Source organism: Notamacropus eugenii, chromosome 1, assembly GCF_028372415.1.
Source record: "Notamacropus eugenii isolate mMacEug1 chromosome 1, mMacEug1.pri_v2, whole genome shotgun sequence".
NCBI classification, from domain to species: Eukaryota; Metazoa; Chordata; class Mammalia; order Diprotodontia; family Macropodidae; genus Notamacropus; species Notamacropus eugenii.
The window spans coordinates 45,733,708-45,754,233 of NC_092872.1; the positions used below are offsets into that span (position 1 = coordinate 45,733,708).

Below are 20,526 nucleotides of genomic sequence, written 5' to 3' on the forward strand. Positions count from 1 at the left end.
TTCCAGCTCTGTCCTACCCTGATGTGTCCAAAGCAAGCACAAAGACTGCTTTAGATTTCCTTCCTCCCTCAATTTACTTTCTTTCCCTTCCTTCCTTCCTTTCCTTCTTTCTTTCTTTCCTTCTTTCTTTTCTTCCTGTCAGCCATCTTTGTTTTTTCCTTCTTCTTCCTCCCCTCTTCCTCCCTCTCTTCCTTCCCTTTTCTCCCTCCCTCCCTTCTTCCCTTCCTTTCTGTCAACTGGTTCTTCCCATCTCACCCAAAGAATCTGCATTTGAATTCCAGCTTTGTTACTTCTGAGAGACCTTCTTGTATAACGGACAGAGTGCTGAACTTAGAGAGAGGAAGACCTAGAGTCAAATCCTGCCCCAGATATTTACTAGCTTTGAGACAAACAAGCACTTAACCTGTCTGAACCTTAATTCTCCCATCCATCAAATGGAGATGACAATAGATCTATCCCACAGCAGTGAGATAGAATATGTATTGTAAACCTTAAAGAGATATATAAATGTGAGCGATTACTGTTGCTTCCTATCTTTGTGACTTTGTTCAAATTACCTCTCCACACATCAGGTGATAGAAGTCAGAGAGTTCTTGGCCTTACATCTCAGCTTTAATACTTATTAGCTATATTAGCATTGGTCCAGTAGCACCTGAAGACCTCTAAGGTTTCTTCCCACCAAATCTCTGATCCCAAGTCACTTCCTTTTCTGAGCCTGTTTCCTCTTCTGCAAAATAGAGAAGCTAATACTTCTATCTGAGATCTCACAGAGTTCTTGTGAGGAAAGAACTCTGGAAACCTTACATTGCCATATAAATGGGAGCTACTGATTTCTCTACCTTTTTTTTCCCGTCCACAGACCCTGTAGAAGCTAGATTGGGACAATAGATAGATATTAAGTAGTCTCTAATGGGCCCCACAAATGTTCAAATAACAATTTTGAACATGCCAAAGGATGTAGGTGTTTCTGAGGTTGCCACTTTACAATACAACAACACCTTATTTGCACTCTAACATCATCCTTAGTTCCCATTCAGTAAGTACTGCTTTTCAATTGTTTTTCCTCTTTGATTAAATATTATGCTCCATGTTACTAATTTGTGGTGTAAGTGGTGTAAGTTCTGGTTTGTCCTTGGCTAAATCTCCGTTGCCTTCCTAACAGTTTTTTTTTGGTCCCTTGCTGTTTTGATGGCTCCGGTGGTATGCTCACAACAAACCCAGTTTTAATAGTATGTGAAAAATGGTATTAGCCTGCTATTCATCCGCAGACTCAGTCCTCTGGTACCTGCACGGACACTTCTCCAGATACATTTGCAGTTATCCAATTTCCAATCCGTGATGGTCCCCATAACTCAAGTCAACTTGAATTTATTTTTCAGACACTGTATTTAATAAAATGTTCACTAAAACCCAGCAAGAGCACAGTTCTTTTTAAGTAATCTTTTATTTCCATCACAAAATATCCTTTTAAAATAACAGTACTTAGGATATTCTATTGCTGACTTTTAAGGAGGTCCTATCATTTCCTTGGAATGATATCATTTTCTCCCAAAATGTACGATCCATTATTTTTTTCACCTTATACTGACATTAGATGATGTTCTAATCAAGAATTTTCAAAGTAATTTTTTTCTTTGATTATGAGATAAGTTCTGTTTTCCCTCTGGGATAGGGGTGGGGAACCTGAGGCCTCGAGGCCACATGTGGCTCTCTAAGCCCTCAAGTACAGCCCTTTGACTGAATCCAAACTTCACCAAACAAATCCCCTTCATAAAAGGATTTGTTCCTTTTATTGGACTCAGTCAAAAGGTCACAGCCAAGGACCTAGAAGGCCACATGTGGCCTCGAGGGTGCAGGTTCCCCATCTCTGCTCTAGGATCTTGGGAAGGCACAGAGGATAATGATTATAGTTAACAATGGTCACATTTATGTAATACAATTGACAAAGTGCTTTACTAGAAACATCATTTCAAAGCAAATAGTGGTGGTCTTAATATAGCCCCACTTTGCAGATGAAGAAACCAGTTCTCAGAGTGATGGCGTGACTTGTCCATAGTCACATGGATAATAAGTGGCTGAATCAATAATTGATTGACTCCAAGTCACTGTTCTTCCCAATTACATCAGGCTACATTTCTAATCAACTCAACCTATTCTTTTCCAGACCTTGGCTGTACTGTGTGCTGGTCTCTAGGGGAGAGACGGTGACTGCTGACCAATGAATCTGGCAGCTTCCCCCTCTAACCCAGACTTATCTTTCTTGGAGGTAAAATGGGGAAACCCATTGTGAAACTGTAGGGACTAATTCCGAGGCACCCTGGGAACCTTGGGAGTGAAATAGGTGAATAAAAGTCTATTAAGTGCCAAATTTTAAATGGAAATATTTTGTGACGAAAATGAGAAATTAGCAAGAAAGAACTGTATTCTCTTTAGATCACAGGTGATCATTAGAATTGCTTCATTGTAAAGAAGTCATTCATTCATCCCTCAAGCATTTATTAAGCATTTGCTATGTTCCAAGCACTGTATTCTGGGGATACAAAAGCCAAAACAAACTAGTCCCTGAATTCAGAGAACTTTTATTTTACTGGGAGAAAACAAATGAATACAGATAAATACAATCAAAATATATATAAGGTAAAAATGCAAGAGAATTTCAGGGCAGGTGGAACCAGGAGGGTGCTAGCAAGTGGATGGAATTTAAGACTGGTTGCTGTTGGAGGTGGCATTGGAGCTAAGCTCTGAAGGAAGTGAGGGATTCAAAGAAGAGGGGAAAAGAGAGTCCATCCCAGGTATAGAGTCAGCTTGTGCCAAGACATAGAGACTCTATATTTTGGGACTTGTTTTGTAGCAGCAGCAGAGATAGAATACTGTGTTTGGGAAGCAGTGCCATTGGAGTGGAATTGAGAGTGTGCAAAGGTCAATCCAAAAAGATTTATTGAAAGGAGGAGTTTGCATTTTATCCTAGAGGTAATGTGGGAACTTCTGGAATAAGGAGATGACATAGTTGGCCTTGTGCTTTAGGAATGCCAATACTGCAGCTGGGGGAGGATGGATTCAGGTAGGGAAAATGACTTGAAGCAAGGAAACCAAAGAGGAGACATTGACTCTCCAGGTGAGAAGCCATGGGGGTCTGAACTAGGGTGATGGTTGCATGAATGGAGAGAAGACAGATGCAGGGGATGTTGTAGAGGCAGAATCAACAAAATTTGACAATTGATGGGATATGAAGGGTGAAGAAGGGTGAGGAGTTGAGGATGACTCGAAAACTGAAAGACTGGGAGGCTGGAAGGACAGTTGCTTCCTCAACAGAAATTAAGAAGTTAGGAAAAGAGGAAATTGGGAGAAGAAAGATAATGAGTTCTATTTTTGACTTGTTGACTTTGAGATTCTTATCAGGAATTCAACTGGAAATATTCAATAGACAGTTGGTGACATGAGATCAGAGCTCAGGGGAGATGAATTCTAATTATGTCACTTTAGGAGTCAAAAGATTAGAGCTGGAAGAGACCTTTCTCATTTTACAGTTGTGGTAACTGAGGCAAATAGAGATAAAGTGACTTGCCCAAGTTCACACAGCTAGTAAATGTCTGAGATGACATTTAAACCTAGATCTTTTTTAACCTAAGTCCAAATCTCTCCACTACTCCATCAGACAGAATCCATTGTTGCTACTGAGATCAGCAAGAGAAATAGTTTTGAGAAAGGGGAGAAAACAGCCCAAGAAAGAACCCTGAGCTACAGCTATCACCAAAAGTAGGATATGGACACTAATCTAGCAAAAGACACTGAAAAGGATAAGCCAGATACATAAAAGAAGAACCAGGTCAGAGCAGTCTCAGGAAAACCAATGGAAGAGGAGCTGTCCAATGTTGCACAAAGGTGGAGAAGGATGAGGACTGAAACTGGATTTAGCAATTAAGACATAATTGATAAATTTGGAAAGAATAGTTTCTGTTGTGGGATGAGGTCAGATGCCAAACTGCAAGGGAGTGAAAAGAGTAAAGAAAATGTAGGCGATGAGTGCAAAGAGCTTTTTTTCCCCCTAGGAAGTGGGCTATAAAAAAACAGAAAGAGATATAGGATGGTAACTTGAGCTGATGGAAAAACTAATCATGAAGAGATCATGAAAACCGGAATGGGAAGTGGGGGGGGTGGATTTCAAGAGCAAGCTGTGTGTTTTTAATACACTATCTTGTTTTTTCCAGTTTATTTACTGTTACTAGTAACATTTAATGTTAAATATTTGTAACATTTAATTAGTAATATTACCAGTAACAAGGGTTACTAAACTAATGGCATAGTAGTCAAGTACAACCTATGGAAGTACAATATTGAGCCATTAGATCAAAGGACACTATGAGCAGAGTACAACTGGATGTCATCAAGACATATGAAAGTGTCTTATAATATCCTTGTGGATAAGGCAGACATAGAATTGGATGATTTTATAGTTTGGGTTCAGAAATGACTGACAACACTCAAAGGGTCTTAATCAATGTTCCAATGTCACCTAGACCCTGGAGGATTTAGTAGGGTCTGCGGAAGGTTCCGTCCTTGGTCTTGTTCTGGTCCATAGTTTCTCAGTGACTTTGATGAAGGTACTGATACTATGCTTATTAACTTAGTGGGTGACATGAAACTGATAGAATGAATAAATAATAAAAATACATAGCACTCACATAGTGCTTTAAGATACTCTTTTACATGTGTTACCTTCTTTGATCATCACAATAACTCTTCAAGGTAGGTGCTACTTTTAGTTCTATTTTGCAAATGAAGAAACTGAGACACAAAGAGTTTACATGACTAAGCCAAAGTCACACAGGTTCTAAGTGTCTGAAGCTGGATTTGAACCCATTTTCCTGACTCCAAGTCTATCATTCTACCTGCTATGCCACTTAGTTAACTGAATTAGCCAGAATTCATATCCAACAGATGAGAGCCTAGAATAATGGCCCAAATCTTCCAAGACGAAATTTGATAGGGAGAAATATAAAGAATTGTGTTTGATTTAAGCAATCAAAATAGTTCATCGTTAAAAAGACAATAACTAAGGAGTCCAGTGGATTGCAAAATCAATCAGTGAGCACTTCGACATGGTGGTTCAAAGAGATAGTCTAGTTTTCGAAGTCATGAAAATGATGATCCTCCTCTCTCTGCCCCTAACAGAATACATCTGGAACGTTCTTTTATTTCTGAGTATTACATTTTATAAAAGATACTGACATCATAGAATAAGTCTGTTTGGAGTAGAGAAACAAGAATGTACACAGAAATGGAAACTGTGCCTTCAACAAAGCATCTGTTGAAGGAACTAGGAGCGGCTAGTCTGGAGAAGAAGCCTTGGGGTTGTGGGATTGGAGTTGCTCTTCTCAAATATCAGAGAAGATGGCTGAACCATCTCTTTTGCATCCAGATATTAATGGTTCAGAACTTATCATCTCAGATAACACATTTGTCATTGTCACAAACTATTTGTTCTTCATAGCCTCAGGGGACAGAACTAGGGATGGGTGGAAACTAAAGAGAGTTAGATTTGGCTTAACATAACTAGCAAGGACACAAATCTTCACCACTATGGCAGGACTGTGTCCCTTCTTCTGCTTAGCTATCACTGGTGCTTCCTTGAGGAATATTTCTGATCCTTTCTCCAGCATTAGAGAGACCTTAAGATAATTTGCATGGTCCTGGCTTAGCTCCCACAGAGTAAAACAAATAATGAGAAGGTAAACAGGGAGCCACAAAGAAGAAGTACCCCCAACACTCAAGATTCAGCAGAAGAATTCATTCACATTATATGGAAAACACCCAGCTCAAAGTGGGGGGAGGGGGAGGGAAGCACAGAGGAGCAGTTCATTCTAGCTTGACTAAGAGGCAGAAATGGGGACTTTGGGTGCAGCAGGACAAGAAGATCTCACTCAACAGGTGAGATCTGAGTGAAAGAGTAGAAAGTTACAAATGGCGTAGAGGCATTTGGACCTAGTCTTGCCTGAAGGAGCTGAAAACTTTCCAAATAGCCTAAAGACATTTTTGTCCTGGATATTTTATTCCATAAGTATAATCCCTCCACATGCCAGCTGTGTGAGAGCTGGCAGCATCTCTGAGGCAGGACAGCAAACAGCAGGAAGCAGCTACAGGCAGTGAGAAGAGACACAACACTGAACAACCCCCAGCCACTGTGGTGATCAATTGCAGGAAGATGGAGGAACAGTGATGTGATGGACCATGACCTCTTGAGGATGGATGAATGATCATGGCAGCGAGGTTAAAAAATAAAGGAATGATGGAAGTCGTCTCTCCTCCTGCCCATGCCCTTTCCTCTCCCTTCTCTTTCCTTTCTGTCATTCCCTCTGTCTCTCTCCCTTCTCCTATACCTCTCCCTTTCTCTTCTTTCTTTTTATCTCCCACCTCTCTGTCCCTTCCTCTCTTCCTCTCCTTCCTTCATTCCCTTGCTACCTCTCTCCTGTTTTTCTGTCTCTTTCTTTTTCCCAATTCATGTCCTCTCTCCTTCATCCTCCTTCCCTCTCTTCTCTCTCTCTCCTTTTATATGTGCCCCCCTCTTCCTTCCCCTCCCTCTCTCCTTTCTTTCTCTTCTCCCTCATCATCTTCCTCAGTAGTGGTTAGGCCATCTGAAAATAATGTGCAAATTATCATGGAATTTCTATGATCTGGGGAAAGCACCAGAACCAAGTGGGGGAGGGGCTAACAGTTGTACTACAAAGAAACAGGGAGGGACAACACTGCCACAGTGGTAGAGAATCGTGTCTCTTCTATGACAAGAAAAAAGTATTAAAAGATATTTTTAAATGGAATGAGATGCTTCAAGAAATACTGAATTCCCCCATCACTAGAGGTCCTCAAAAAGATTACTACTTAAGGGAATTACTGTGGACACAATTTGTGTCTCAATTGTGACTCAAAGGTCATTTCTGTGACTTCCATTGTCACTATAATTCTGTGATTCTCTAAGCATCTTACCAAATGCAGAAGGGCAGCTAAGTGGTGCAGTGGATAGAGCACCAGTGCAGGAGTCAGGAGGACCCAAGTTCAAATCTCACCTCAGACACTTGACACTCACTGGCTGTGTGACCTTGGGCAAGTCACTTAACCCCAATTGCCTCATCCTGGGTCATCTCCAGTCATCCTGATGAATATCTGGCCACTGGATTCAGACGGCTCTGGAGGAGAAGTGAGGCTGGTGACCTGCTCAGTCCTCCCTCAATCAAAACAAAGTCAAGTGTAAGTTATGTCATTATTTCTCTGATGCCATAGTCTTCTTTGGCAACAAATGATGAACACACACCAAATGCAGAGCATATAGGGTTGGGAAAGAGCAAACTGTGCCAGTGCTAGAGCAGAAGGATCTCCCCAAAAGACCTCCCAGGACTTTTGTCCACTGGTTTCCAGCTGTGGGGAATGCAATGACAGGTATCCTGTCTCCCCCTCCCCAAATCTTTCTTCTATTTCATTTTCCTTGTCTTTCCAAATGTAATTTCCACTTCTTATTAAGAGCTTGTTAATTTTGTTCTGTATTGGGAAGTAAGAAGTCCAGGGACATATAGTTCCTATCTCCAGAAGGCCAGTTTAGTCTTGACCCAGCCCCATAGTCAGGCATTTGGTCTAGGAGGCAGAAGGGGATGCTAATAGAGGAAAATGTCCTTCTGCAGCTTTCACCACAGCAGGAGCAGCTGAAAAATGGAGCTGCTAATTGGGCCAGTGCTTCTGTTAGGTTAGTGAGAGGTGAAGAGAGAGCATGGCATGGTGGACAGAGAAAGCTGGCCTTGGGATAGGGAAGGTCTGGATTCAAGTCTCATTGTGTTGCATACATGGAGGGTGAAGTGACTTCCCATTGACTTCGAGATTTCTGAATCCCTAGGTTGCATAAGTGTAAAGATGCTCGGAGGAGAGAAAAAAATTCAGATAGGAAAACAGACAAAGAATTACTTTTAAGTAAATGTGTAAGAGGCAATGCACGATCTTCTGAAAAGATAACAGGAGTCCCAGAGCCAAATACTCAGGGAATTCAGCTACTGGACATGTTGATACATGTGTCTACACCCCCCGAGACTGCTAAGAGCAGGCTTCCCTGGTGAGACCATTCTCCCTCTCTCCTTCTCCAAAGTCTTTTTGCATTTACACAGTACAAAAGACTCAGCCAATCAGAAGTCAGTTTGCCCTCTACATAAACGGAACAAAGAGGACCAGGGACTCACTACTCTCCCCAACCAGGGTCAAGGGAGTATTACGTAAAAAGAAATGGAGACTGAAAGATACGAGGCAGTTATGTCCCTGATAACTGCCCTTGAGCCTCCTTCCCCTACACCATCAGTGTGTGTGTGCACGCACACACGTGTGCATGCGTGTGCAGGTGCTGGGTGTTTTCAGGATTATCTATATTACTCAGGATTCATGGCTCCTGCTGCTCCAGTATGAGAAGCAAGCAATGATGAATCAGAGAAGTCACAGCTGGTCTAGCATGGCTGGTCTGAATTATACCAATGGAGCAGATTTTTTGCTTCCAAGAGCCATAGTCCAATCATATGTATATATATATATATATATATATATATATATATATATATATATATATATATACACATACATACACACAGATATATATGTACACACACATACACATATATACAAATATACACATATACATATACATATATATATGTATATATACACACACATATGTATGATGGTACTAATAACTATATATGTTATGAAAACATAGGCAAAAAAATCAAGAGGATGAGATAAAAAAAAAGAAATTATATTTGATCTTAGGGTCAATAGGAAGCCACTAGAATTTACCTAGTAGTAAAGCAACATGGTTAGAGCTGTGAGGAAAATGACTCTGGGAGCCCTATGGCAGATGGATTGGATCGGGGAGAGAGTTAAGATAGAGCAATCAATTAAGAGACTAGGACAATAGTTCAAATGAAAGGTGATTAGTTCCTGAACTAGAGTGTCTGTTATTTGAGTAGAGAAGGGAACACATGAAAGAAATGTTCTAGAGAAAGAAATGTCAAGATTTGGCAACTTATTGGATGTGTGTGTGTGTGTGTGTATGTGTGTGTGTTTGTCCTTCATTGCCGAAGAAGACCATGCCATCAGAGGAATGATGACATGACTTGCACTTGACTTTGGTTTTTTTTTGAGTGAGGGAGGGCTGTGCAGGTCACCAGCCTCACTTCTCTTCCAGAGCCATCTGAATCCAGTGACCAGATATTCATCAGGATGACTGGAGATGACCCAGGATGAGGCAATTGGGGTTAAGTGACTTGCCCAAGGTCACACAGCTAGTGAGTGTCAAGTGTCTGAGGTGAGATTTGAACTCAGGTCCTCTTGACTCCTGCACTGGTGTTATATCCACTGTACCACCTAGCTGCCCCTATTGAATATGTGCTGAGAGTAAGAATAAGGAGCTGAGGACAAGACTGATTTTCAACCTAGATGACTAGAATGCTTTTGGAACCTTTGATAGAAATAGGAATGTTCAGAAGAGTAGGTTTGGGGGAGACAGATAATGTAATGAGATATGTGATTCAGATGGCAATTGAATTGTATGCCTCTTAATACTGGGTGACTCACTCTGCCCACTGAAAAATGACATGGGGGCTGGACTCTTATTCATCAGCCACTGCACTGGTGCAAAGAACATGCCCCACCAAGGGACACCTGCCACAGCCTCACAGTGACTTAGCAGGCAGACTGTAAGTACGTTGTGGAAGGATGAGGAATTTTTCCTATGCAGTTGCTGGTGTGGGTGTCTGGGAGAAGTTATGTTATAAGTGCTCTGAAGGGCCTATGAGCTTGTATAGCCAGAAGAGACCTACAGAAATAAAGTGTGGAGTGGTAGAATATAGGGCCATACTGATGAAGAGGATGGTGTGTCCATGTTGAAGACAAGTCCCTTAATTGGTTATCCCAGGGAGGGTAGGATGTCATTTCCAATCAGTTGATCACAGATCCCTTGGGAACATGCCAAGTCCCCCCCCCCCCCCCCCCCCCCCCCGCCTTACAGACTACTGTCCAAGACAAGAGTCTTTAGAGGTAAAGGACAATGCAGCACCCTGGAATTGTGAGTCTGATCCAAAACATCACACAACACTCTGGTGGACCTTGAGGACCTTAAAGTGCTGTTTTGTGAGGCCGTTACAGGTAGGAACAATACAGCTTATAGTGACAACAACTAAAATTGATAGATTGCTTTAAGGTTTGCTGAGTATTTTAAATACCTAATTTCATTTGATCCTTACTACAGTCACAAGACAGGTGCTATTGTTATCCCCATTTTACAGACAGGGAAACTTGAAGTAGTAAAAAGAGAATTGCCCTGTAAGTCATAATATTTGGATTCTAATTCAAGTTTTCCCACAAACTTGGCAGTGTGACATTGGGCAAATCAATTCCCCTTTCTAAACTCCAGTTTTCTCATCAGTAGAAGGTTGAACCGGGTGACCTCCAAGCTCCTTTTCCATCTCTGTCCATCTTTTCTTCTGTAAGCTACTGCTGTCTCAAAGTAGAAACTTGACCCCCTCCCTTGAAGCGACTCACCCCCGATTCTCCAATTGTTCTGCCTTTGCCTCAGTTTCCCGAGGTTCTTCTGAACTGGGGAATACCCTCTCTGCAGTCACCCCAGACCAGACCCACATCCTCCCTTGACTCTTTGATCCTCAATGCTCATTACCTAGAGAAGTAGAGAGTGAGTCTCCCGCTGACTGGCAGATGTGTAAACATTCCTGGGGCTTCTTCATGCCCTTTACAATCATTTGCTATATTTAAGCTGTTGTCACTTCCTAAACTTTTTAACTTCCTTATTTTTCCTGTTGAAGCAGACAAAACACTCAGAAGCTTAGCTATTTTCGAATCATCACTAATTGCATCTCCTGTCTTCTCAAGTAGTATATCTTTTTTCTAGTGTTTATTTTCTTCCAGACACATTTATAAAATTCTATCTTACTCCTACTTGCCCTTTTGGTCTCATTTAACCATCTGCTTGGTGTGTATATCTGGGGTTTCTTTTTCTTGTAGCCTTAGTATATTGTCATATTCTTGACTAAAGAGGAAATATGATCAGAAGACAAAATATCAAGAGTCAGGGTGGGAGTCGAAAAACCACATGAAACCTGGAAAGGTGCTTACCTTCTTTGCCACCTGATCACTTGATCTAAAGAATGGAAATAACAGTACTCATGCAACCACTTCACATGGTTTGTGTGAGATGAAAATCTCTAAGTGCTATAGAAATACCCACTATTATGACTTCCCCACTCTTTCCTCACAGGACTAGGATGAAGGCTCTTTTTGCCTGTTGTCCTTTTTCAGAGGAACCAAAGTGTCCTTAGAGACTTATTTAAAGAAAAAAAATGGACTGAGGTATGAAAACTATGGAAAAGAGTTTTAGGGAGAAGGATTCTTTGGCACAGAACTCTCCACTCAAAGGCCATGATGTACAGTGAGCTTGGGATGAAGCTAAATGAACATTTTGTCCAACATTTTCACATACAAAGGTATAACCATCACATTCCAGTTGCTTTTTTTTCTCATATTCAAAAACTAGAAATGTCCTTTACCTGACAGCACAGTGAAGACAGCAGCAAAGGCGTTGAGCTTGAGCCCATCTATGACGTTACTGGAGTGGAAGAGCTCTAGACACATGAGACTGAATCCAACAACCAAGAGAAGGATGTATAAGACTTCTGAAACCACAGACAACCAAAGCACACCTGCAACATACAAGGGCAGAAGAACAAGCCTCGTCAGTGACCTCTTATTTCACAGCTGGAATGTTAGGAGCACAGAATCTTGGCTACCCAAGACCTCCTCCTTCCCCATCTTCCCCAACCACCCTCCTGGGATTTCAAAACTGTATTGAACCTCACAAAACCCAACAAAAACAAGCCCCAAACCAAAAACCAAAACCTCTGAGCAAGATGGGGAGTACTGATGGAGAGATCAACCTTCTGGTATAAGGAGAAATATCAAGTTAGCTATCACTAACACCTTCTTTCCCCCCTGCCCCAGGTCAGAAAGTATTATATACAAGTCACTCAGACAAATGCCTCAGAGAGGGAAGGGCTAGTCCTCATCATCCCATGTCTCTCCAATCAGAAAGGGACAAACCTTAGACTATTTATAATAACTCACCCCCTCCAAAGAGGAAGGGTTAGTCCCTAAGTCACCCAAAACTAATGCTTCAGACAAAGAGGGACCAGCCCTCAGCCATGCAGAACTAACTATCATAGGGAAGAACAGCCCTCAACCCCCACACCACAAAGGAGGAGAGATCAGTATTAGATAAAGTGAAACTTCCTAAAGCAACTCCCTCTCCTCCACCACCACCACCATCCCAATCCCCTGCCCCACAAACAAGGAAGGGACCCAGACCAATTCTCTTAGAACCAATCCCCCAAACAGGTAAGTATCAGTCTCAGATCACTCAAACCAGCATTCCAAAGGGACAGAGATCACCCTTAGGTTGCTCAGAGCTAATTCTCCCAAACAGAAGAACCAGCTATCGTGTCACCTTGAACTTGTTCCCTTCACTGGGAGATCCCAGTCACAATGCACCCAGAACCATCCCTGAAACATGAAGGGCTAACCCCAAGTCACAAAATCACTTACTGCAGAATTTCTGAGTTGGAAGATTCCTGAGTGGCCAACCTATACCTGAAAAGAAGAATCCTCTTAACAACCGAACAGCCCATCAAATACTTCCAAATAGTGATTAGATCTCTTTTCAATGTTTTCTACACCAAGCTAAGTGTGTCTAGTTGCTTCAGCTGATTCTCCTGTAACACGGACTCAAGGTCCTTTAACATTCCTTTGGACACTGTCTAGTTTGTCAATAAACTTCGTAAAATGTGGCCCCTGAAGAACTCAGTACTGCAGATGTGGCCTGATCAAGGAAGAGGACAGGAGGTTTATTAGACTCTCACGCCTCTCACTGCAGCTTAAGATCATGTTGGATTTCTTTTTTTATATGAAAATTTCTTTATTTTATTGATGAAACCTACAAATCAAAGAACATTTGAATAGAGATCCCAGAGAGAACTTTTACGAATGCTTTATGGTTCGTATTTAAAAAACAAACAAGCAAACAACAAAGAAATCTGAAAGAATTCACATCAGAGTAGAATTGAAATGCATTATCGTTCACTGATAAGAACATGGAGGATTTTCTTCATAAAATGGACTCCCATGAACCCAAAACACATCCATAAAAGAGTTGTCATATTATGAATAATGATGATTGGATAGTTCTTTGGGTCTGATTTGTACTTTTGGTGGGGCTCAATAATTTGTCAGTAACTCTGAAGGCTCACGATCTCCATGTAGGTACTTTCTTCTGGCCATGGAGACCATAGCCCATCTGTGCTTGCTCCACTTTTGTGACTCTCATCCATGCCTACCATAAATCCATCATAGAGCTTTCTTCCTGCTCTTTTGACATTGTATCTAGAACAATGGAGTCTTTAGGCTGTTTGTGGGCCATCCTTCACTCTTGCTATGTGACTGACCTGTAGTTTTTTCCTGCTCATGCTTTTCCTTGACATCCCTCATGCTGCTTCCTCCTCTGCAATGAGTGGCAGCTTGCTGCATGTTTATCATAGTCTGGACAACCATTATTGCTCATCCTCTCTATTTTTATAATAAGATTGGACTCAGCACAGTGCCTGACACATGGTAGATGGTTAATAAAGGCTTGATGACTTCACTGTATTTGGATCTTATTTAGGAGGCAATGTTGCAATGAACACAATGCCACCCACAAAGAGGAGCTTCTGGAGGACCTCACAATTTTTAGGGATTCCTTCTCACTCTTGGACTCTAAATTGGATCAGGTCCTCCAAGATGACTACCTTTGGCAAACATACATCTCCCTATTTTATACCTCAATTGATTTTAATAATCGCTGAAAAAATTTATATTTTGACTTTCAAGGAATCTGACACATGCATATGAATCACTTTGTTGGAAAAGAGCTTTTAAGTATCTTTTTGCTCTTATCAAATACCTTTTTTTTTTACACTGAGAAAAAAGTACAGTGGGATCTTTTGATTCCTCCTGTCAGTCAATTGGTCTCCATTCCCCAAGAGTCTCCTTTCCCCTCTCTCTTGGACATTCTCCACATGTTTCACAAAGTGATATTCCCAAGTACAAGTCTATTGGTGTGATTCGTCCCTTCAGAAAATTCCAGCAGGTGCCTATTGCCACTGAGAGAAAATGGAAACTCTTCTGTTTGGCAATTAAAGTTTTTCACTAAAGGGCTGTTGACTTCATTTCTGGCTTATTACATATCACTTCCCTTCATCTGTTTGCTCTCTGTTCATTTGCCGTTTACATGCCTTTGCATATACTGTTCTTTTTTAATTTTTTTATTAATTTTATTTATTTTCAGTGTTCTACAATCACTATCATATAACTTAGATTATTTTCCCCTCCTCCTTCCTCCCTCCCTCCCCAAGATGGCATACAATTTTATATAGGTTCCACACATACATTCTGGTTTAATACATTTTCACTATAGTCATGCTGCTTAGAAGAATTAAAATGAATGAGAGAAATCATGTAACAAACCAAAACGTAATACACACACAAAAAAAATGATTGCTACATTCTGCGGTTTAATTCCATAGTTCTTTCTCTGGATGTGGAATCATGTTGACTTTTCTTAGCCACTATTATCACACTGCTGATCTATATTGAGTTTTCAGTTCACTAAAGCACCCAGATCTTTTATCAGGTGAGTGATCCACAAGGTCATAACAATTTTTGTAACAATACTAAGATGTCTTAATTTCTAATGTGGTAGAAGTTAGTAGAAATGATTCACATAAACAAAAACTCTTATGGGGGAAGTGGTCCTTGATAATTTTTAAGAGTATAAAGGGGACTAGGGGGTAAAAAGTTCAAAAATAACCACTGATTACCTCTCCAGAACTTAATCTTGGGCTCCAAAAAGCCTTTTTAAGTAAGTGATCTGAGCACTTGAAAGATTACCCAGATACTTCTGTTCTATTCCTGGCTCACCTGAGGATTTCACTTATCCTTAAACAAGCTCTCTATACCATGATTCCTCCATTTATAAAGTAGCAATAACTTCTGCTACCCTGCCTGCCTCTCAAGAATATTGTGGGGATCACAGAGATTTTATGAGTCAAGTGCACTGAGGAAAACCTGATTCTTTACAAGTGTAGAATCATAGACTGTTTATGTGTGGGAGGAAGGACAGTTTAGTAGTAAGACCACTGGATCTGGTGAAAAGGCAGCCTGGGGTTAAATCCCACCTCCACCATTTACTAGCTATATGACTTCCACTTGACTTCTATGGGCCTCAGTTTCCTCCTCTGTACAATGAAAGGATAAAAGTAGATGACCTGTAAGTTCCCTTCCCACTCTGAAGCTTCCAAGATCATCTCATAATTCAACTTTCACATGTTCCCAAAGCAGATCCCAAGTCCCAGAGACATGAAACTGACATTGGTAGAGCATAAGCTCCTTGAAGGTAAGCACTGTTTGGTCTTTCAATTCCCAGTGCCTAACATACTGCCTGGCACATGGCAAGTACTCAGTAAATGTTTGTCAAATTGAATCAAAAGAAACTTGCCTGAGGTTAGTGGCCAGGCCTCCAGAATTCCAAGTCAACATTCCTATGACTGCCTTCATGCTCCTTTGCCACCTTCCCATCACATAAGAAGCAATGACAAAGCCAGGCCCCTTTAAGACTCTGAGGGACCCAGCCTGCAAGCGTCTGAAGATGCCAGCCAAGTGAACGAGCTGGTAGCAGAGACCTGGCTTTTGTCCTTTGCCTCTTTCTTTTCTTTTTGCCACACACTCACCCATGCATGAAAGGAAGAGTCTAAGTATTGGAAAAACTAGGTAATGCTGAATTCTCAGATCACTTTGGTGTATTTTAAGTGTATAGTCATAATCTGGTTTATAACTAAGACTTCAGAAAATGAAAATGGGAAGCATATAGAATAATTGATCCTTTAGGACATACTTATTAAGTACCTACCGTGTGCCAGGGACTGTGCTAGGTGATGAAGATATAAATTCAAAGAATGAAACAATCACTACCCTCAAGGAGCTTACTTTCTATTTGGGGAGATAGTAAGTTACATATATAAGCATGCACAGAATAAAGACCAATCAATCATTCAACCAATATTTATTAAGAGCTTACTATGTGCCAGGCACTGTGCTCAGTGCTGGGGATACAAAAAAAGGCAAAAGATAGTCCTGACCCTCAAGGAGCTTACAATCCAAGAATAAATACATATTAGTGAATACAAGGTAGTTAGGGAAGGAGGGCACTAGCAGATGGGGGTATATTAGGTACATGGGGTAAGCCTTTAGATTTAAGCTAGGGGGAGGTCTCTGAATAAGGGGCCCACATCCTGAATGGAGCTTAATAACATTAGCTTACTCAGATGGTATTGTCCTTGTTCTAAGGAGTTTAGCAACTGAGGCTGAGAATGTTTTGCCAAGAAAATGGAAGTTCTCAACAGTACTGGAAACTCTAGAAGAATAAAACAGGGAAGGAAGCTTCTGCTACTTCTAGGGCAAGAATCTTTCTGACTTTATTGTTTTATTAACTAAATAAAGCCTACAGGCTTTAAGTTATGAAAGTTTAGCAGAAACCTAGCTGGGGGTTTCAGCTGAGCCGGAAGCTGAAGTCAAGCAAAGCAGTGTCTAGTAGAGATATATCGGGGTGTCAGAGACCGAGTGTTAATAAGGGCAGCATGGGGGTATCACTGCTGTTCCTATGGCTTACGAGGTGTGAGTTATCCCTCACACCCAGAGGCCCTGGCTCCATGTGTTTCCTAGGTGTGTGTCCCAGCGCGTGTCAAATCTCCCCACTCATGCTGGGTGTATTTGTGCAAGAGTGCCTCCAGCAGCTAGGTGGTACAGTGGATAGCGTTCTGGGCCCAGAGTCAGGAAGACTTGAGTTCAAATGTGATCGCAGGCACCTACTAGCTGTGTGTCAGTACACTTCTATTTGTCCCTATTTCTTCACCTGCAAAATGGGGTATAATAACAGCACCTACCTCACAGGGCTGTTGTGAGGATCAAATGAGATAATACATATGAATAATTTAATCCCTATAACTAGACCACTTCAACAACCATCAGAGCTAGAAGGGACCTGAGAACATTGAATATTCAGCTGGAAGGGCTCTTAGAATATATCATGGCAGCATAACACTGGCACTAAGTAGGCTCTTTATAAATGTTTATTCCCTTCCCCTCCCTCTTTCCCCTAATTTTCCCCCTTTACCCTCATTATCCCATTTCATTAAATAACTTTGCTTCGAACTAATTGTGTTCTTTGGCTTACTATTACGGATAATCACACTGGCAGGGACTCCTAAGTTATAGTTCAAGTGTACAGAGCCACAGAGAGTAGTCAATCCATTGGAAGACCTGGAATCCAGATAGCCAAATCCCGCTGATTCCTAAAGCATGTCCTAGGGAGGAGATGCCTCATACTTTCCCAATTGGCTCAGGAATTTAACGTTACAGGGTTGAAGAGGTGGGAGATCACTATTCAAGCGCATTGGGATCTGAAGCTCCTTTCTTTCATCCATGGACATCCTGTATGACCTAACAAATGTGGACTGAATAAGAGCCACGAGCACCAACACTTCTGCCCATCCTGACACAGCCAACCAACATTAGCTGCAATTTCCACCAACATTAAGGGATTTTAAGTCACTGGAAAAATGATTTTTGTGTGTGTGTGTGCATGTAAAAATATCACATCTCCTGGCCACTTCCCTGGATTTCTGCACTAGAATAATGTGCTCCTGGCAACCTAAATTCTGTTAAAACACCCACTGGCACCACATACCCACAGCAGCAGAGACCTCTTGCTGGGCATAGCTCCCATTAGACACTGAAGAGACAATGCCTGAAAAATTCAGGGTCATCCCTGCACCATCCTCATGTGAAGCATGAAATTCAAAGCTGGCACCACCCCCTTCTCCTAATAACAGGATTCTTCCTCTTCAACCACATCCACTCTATGGTGGCTGTCAATGCAGATAGACAAGAGGATAAAAACCAAATAATTCCCTGTGCCTCAGTGGATGATCTCTTTCTTCCACTACAACCCCCCCCCCTTCCTTCTTCTGGGACTATTTGGGGACTTTTGAGACTCCTCCTCCTCTCCCCCTGCCCCCACCCTACTCCAGTTCTCAATATTTCTTTTTCTCCAACTTCCCTTTAAAGATGCTTGCTGTGACTGCCTCCAGAGCTTTCACGAAGCCCATCTTACAAATCTCCTCCTACAAACATGCTCACCCACATCCATGAGTCTCTGCCAAGTGCATCTAACCCTGGATATACTCCATGACACAGTCCTCCTCCTCCTCTCCTTTCCACCCCCTTTGGGACACATTCCATTTCTCTCTCTTCCTTATACATCTTTTCAGTTCCTTATAACTGAACTACTTCAACTTAGGACACTTCAGCACCAAACATCAGAGCCAGAAGGGACCTTAGAACACCAAATATTCAAGCTGGAAGGGCTCTTAGAACATAGCATGCCAGCGCTAGGAGTCTTAGAACCCTGAGTGGCAGAGGTAGAAAGAACCTTAAAAGTAATCTAGTTCAGCTTTCTCATTTTTATAGGTGAGGAAAATGTGCCCCAGAGCGAGGAAGGCTGTCCCCGAATCTTCCTCTATACTATCTTGCTGGGATCTATATTATTTGTTATATAGGATGGCTCTCTGAGAAGGGAGAGACAAGGCATACTGAAGGAAATTTTAGTGATACAAAAAAGATGACAATAAAAATTATTTTTAAAAAAAGAATCATAATTTTCTTTGACCACAGAAATTTCTACCATTTATTAGCAATGGGCTGGAGTATTTCTGCCACAATATTTCTTGCCCTTATTAACAGAACCAGTTAGATGGGATTTGGGAACATGGTGCTCAACAGATTCTTAGTGACATGACTAAGTGCTTTGCTTAGAGAGAAAAAGCCATAGCATTTGTCAGCCTACTTAGCCCAGTCCATAGTGCCTCCATGTTGGGAATCAGTAATAACTGTAACCAGCAGAGCTGAGTGGCTTTCTTTCTGCACCTTCCATAACAGAGCCTGGGCAGGTAAAGACTACCTACCACCCTTTTAGCATTTCCTCTGTTCAGATTTCTAGCAGATCTGGTCTGGGCCTGGGCCCATTTTCAAAATTCTGAGGATTAGGAAATTGTGGAGCTCTGTTTTACGTTAACACCTAGCTGGAAGGGACCTTAGAGGATGCCTAATCTTACCTCTTCATTTTACAGAGCAAAAAACTGAGACCAAGAAAGGAAAAGTGTCACCAAGGATAGCAGAGATAGTTAATCAATCAGCAAGGATCATATATTAAGTACCGACCAAGTCCCAGGCACTGTGTTAGGTGCTGGGAATACAAATGTAAACCTGAAGCTCCCTGTTCTCAATGAGCTTGTATTCCATTGGGGAAGATGAGTGTGTGTGTATATGTACGTGTGGTGTCTTCTGGGTATAATTCAAAAATGGCTTTCCAGCATGGCTGGACCATTTACACCTCCACCAACAGCACATTAAGGTGTCTGACTTCCCACAGTCCTTCCACTAATCAGGATTTTCCCTTTTTGTCATTTTTGACTCCAGATTCCATCAAAGGGCCACACTTGAGGACCTAGAGAGCCACATATGGCCTCAAGGGGACAGGTTCCCCACCCCTGCATGACTATGCCATGACATCTCTCCTTTGTTGCTATGTATTTACATAAATTCTATCTAATATCTCTGATCTCAGTTTTCATCAGAAGAATTTGCTGCAAATATTTTTCCTAATTAATTATTTCTCCTGTGAGTCTAACTGAATTGATTTGGTTTGTGCAAAATCTTTTCAATTACATGAAATCAAAATTGCCTATTTTATCTCTTGTGGTCATTTCTATTCCATCTGATAAAAAAACAAAAATAAAAACCTCTTCCCTTTCCCTCCTTTTGTTTATAATCATACCTAAGTCATTTATCCCTTTGGAGCATAGTATGGCATAAAGCATGAGATGTTTGTTTTAAACTAGTTTCTACCAGACTGCCTTCTAATTTTCCTATCAGTTTTTGTCAAATAGCAAATCCTTATCCTGGTAGTTTAGGTTTACTAAATACTATGCCACTATATTTGATTTCTTCTGGATCTAATGCACCTAATCTGTTCCACTGATCAACTTTTCTACTAGTACAAATAATCTATTGCTTCAAAGTAAATTTTGAGATTTAGTACTAACAGATTCCCTTCCTTACCATTCCCCTTCCCCCCACTATTTTCCTTGAGATTCTTGATCATTTGTTCCTCTAGATGAATTCTGTCACTTTTTTCCTAGTTCAATAAAGTAATGTTGTGGTAATTTGACTAATATGATACTGGATCTGTAAATTAACTTAGCATTATAATTTTTAATATATGTGCATAGGCCAACCATGAGCAATTAATCTCTCTCCAATTATTTAAGGCCTGTATGTGTCTTG

The 20,526-nt window shown here is 41.2% G+C and overlaps 1 protein-coding gene across 3 annotated transcripts in view; it reads right to left on the reverse strand.

Annotated features, from left to right (window-relative positions):
* Positions 1-20,526, reverse strand: part of GSG1L (GSG1 like) — a 383,367-nt gene that overhangs the window by 144,140 nt on the left and 218,701 nt on the right. For all 3 annotated transcript variants that reach the window (XR_011964618.1, XR_011964617.1, XM_072598140.1), the window contains exon 3: positions 11,586-11,738. Coding sequence is in view for 1 of the 3 variants with exons in the window: in XM_072598140.1 (XP_072454241.1) it covers positions 11,586-11,738 (153 nt within the window). In the remaining 2 variants the exon portion in view is untranslated. The remainder of the gene's footprint in view (positions 1-11,585; positions 11,739-20,526) is intronic.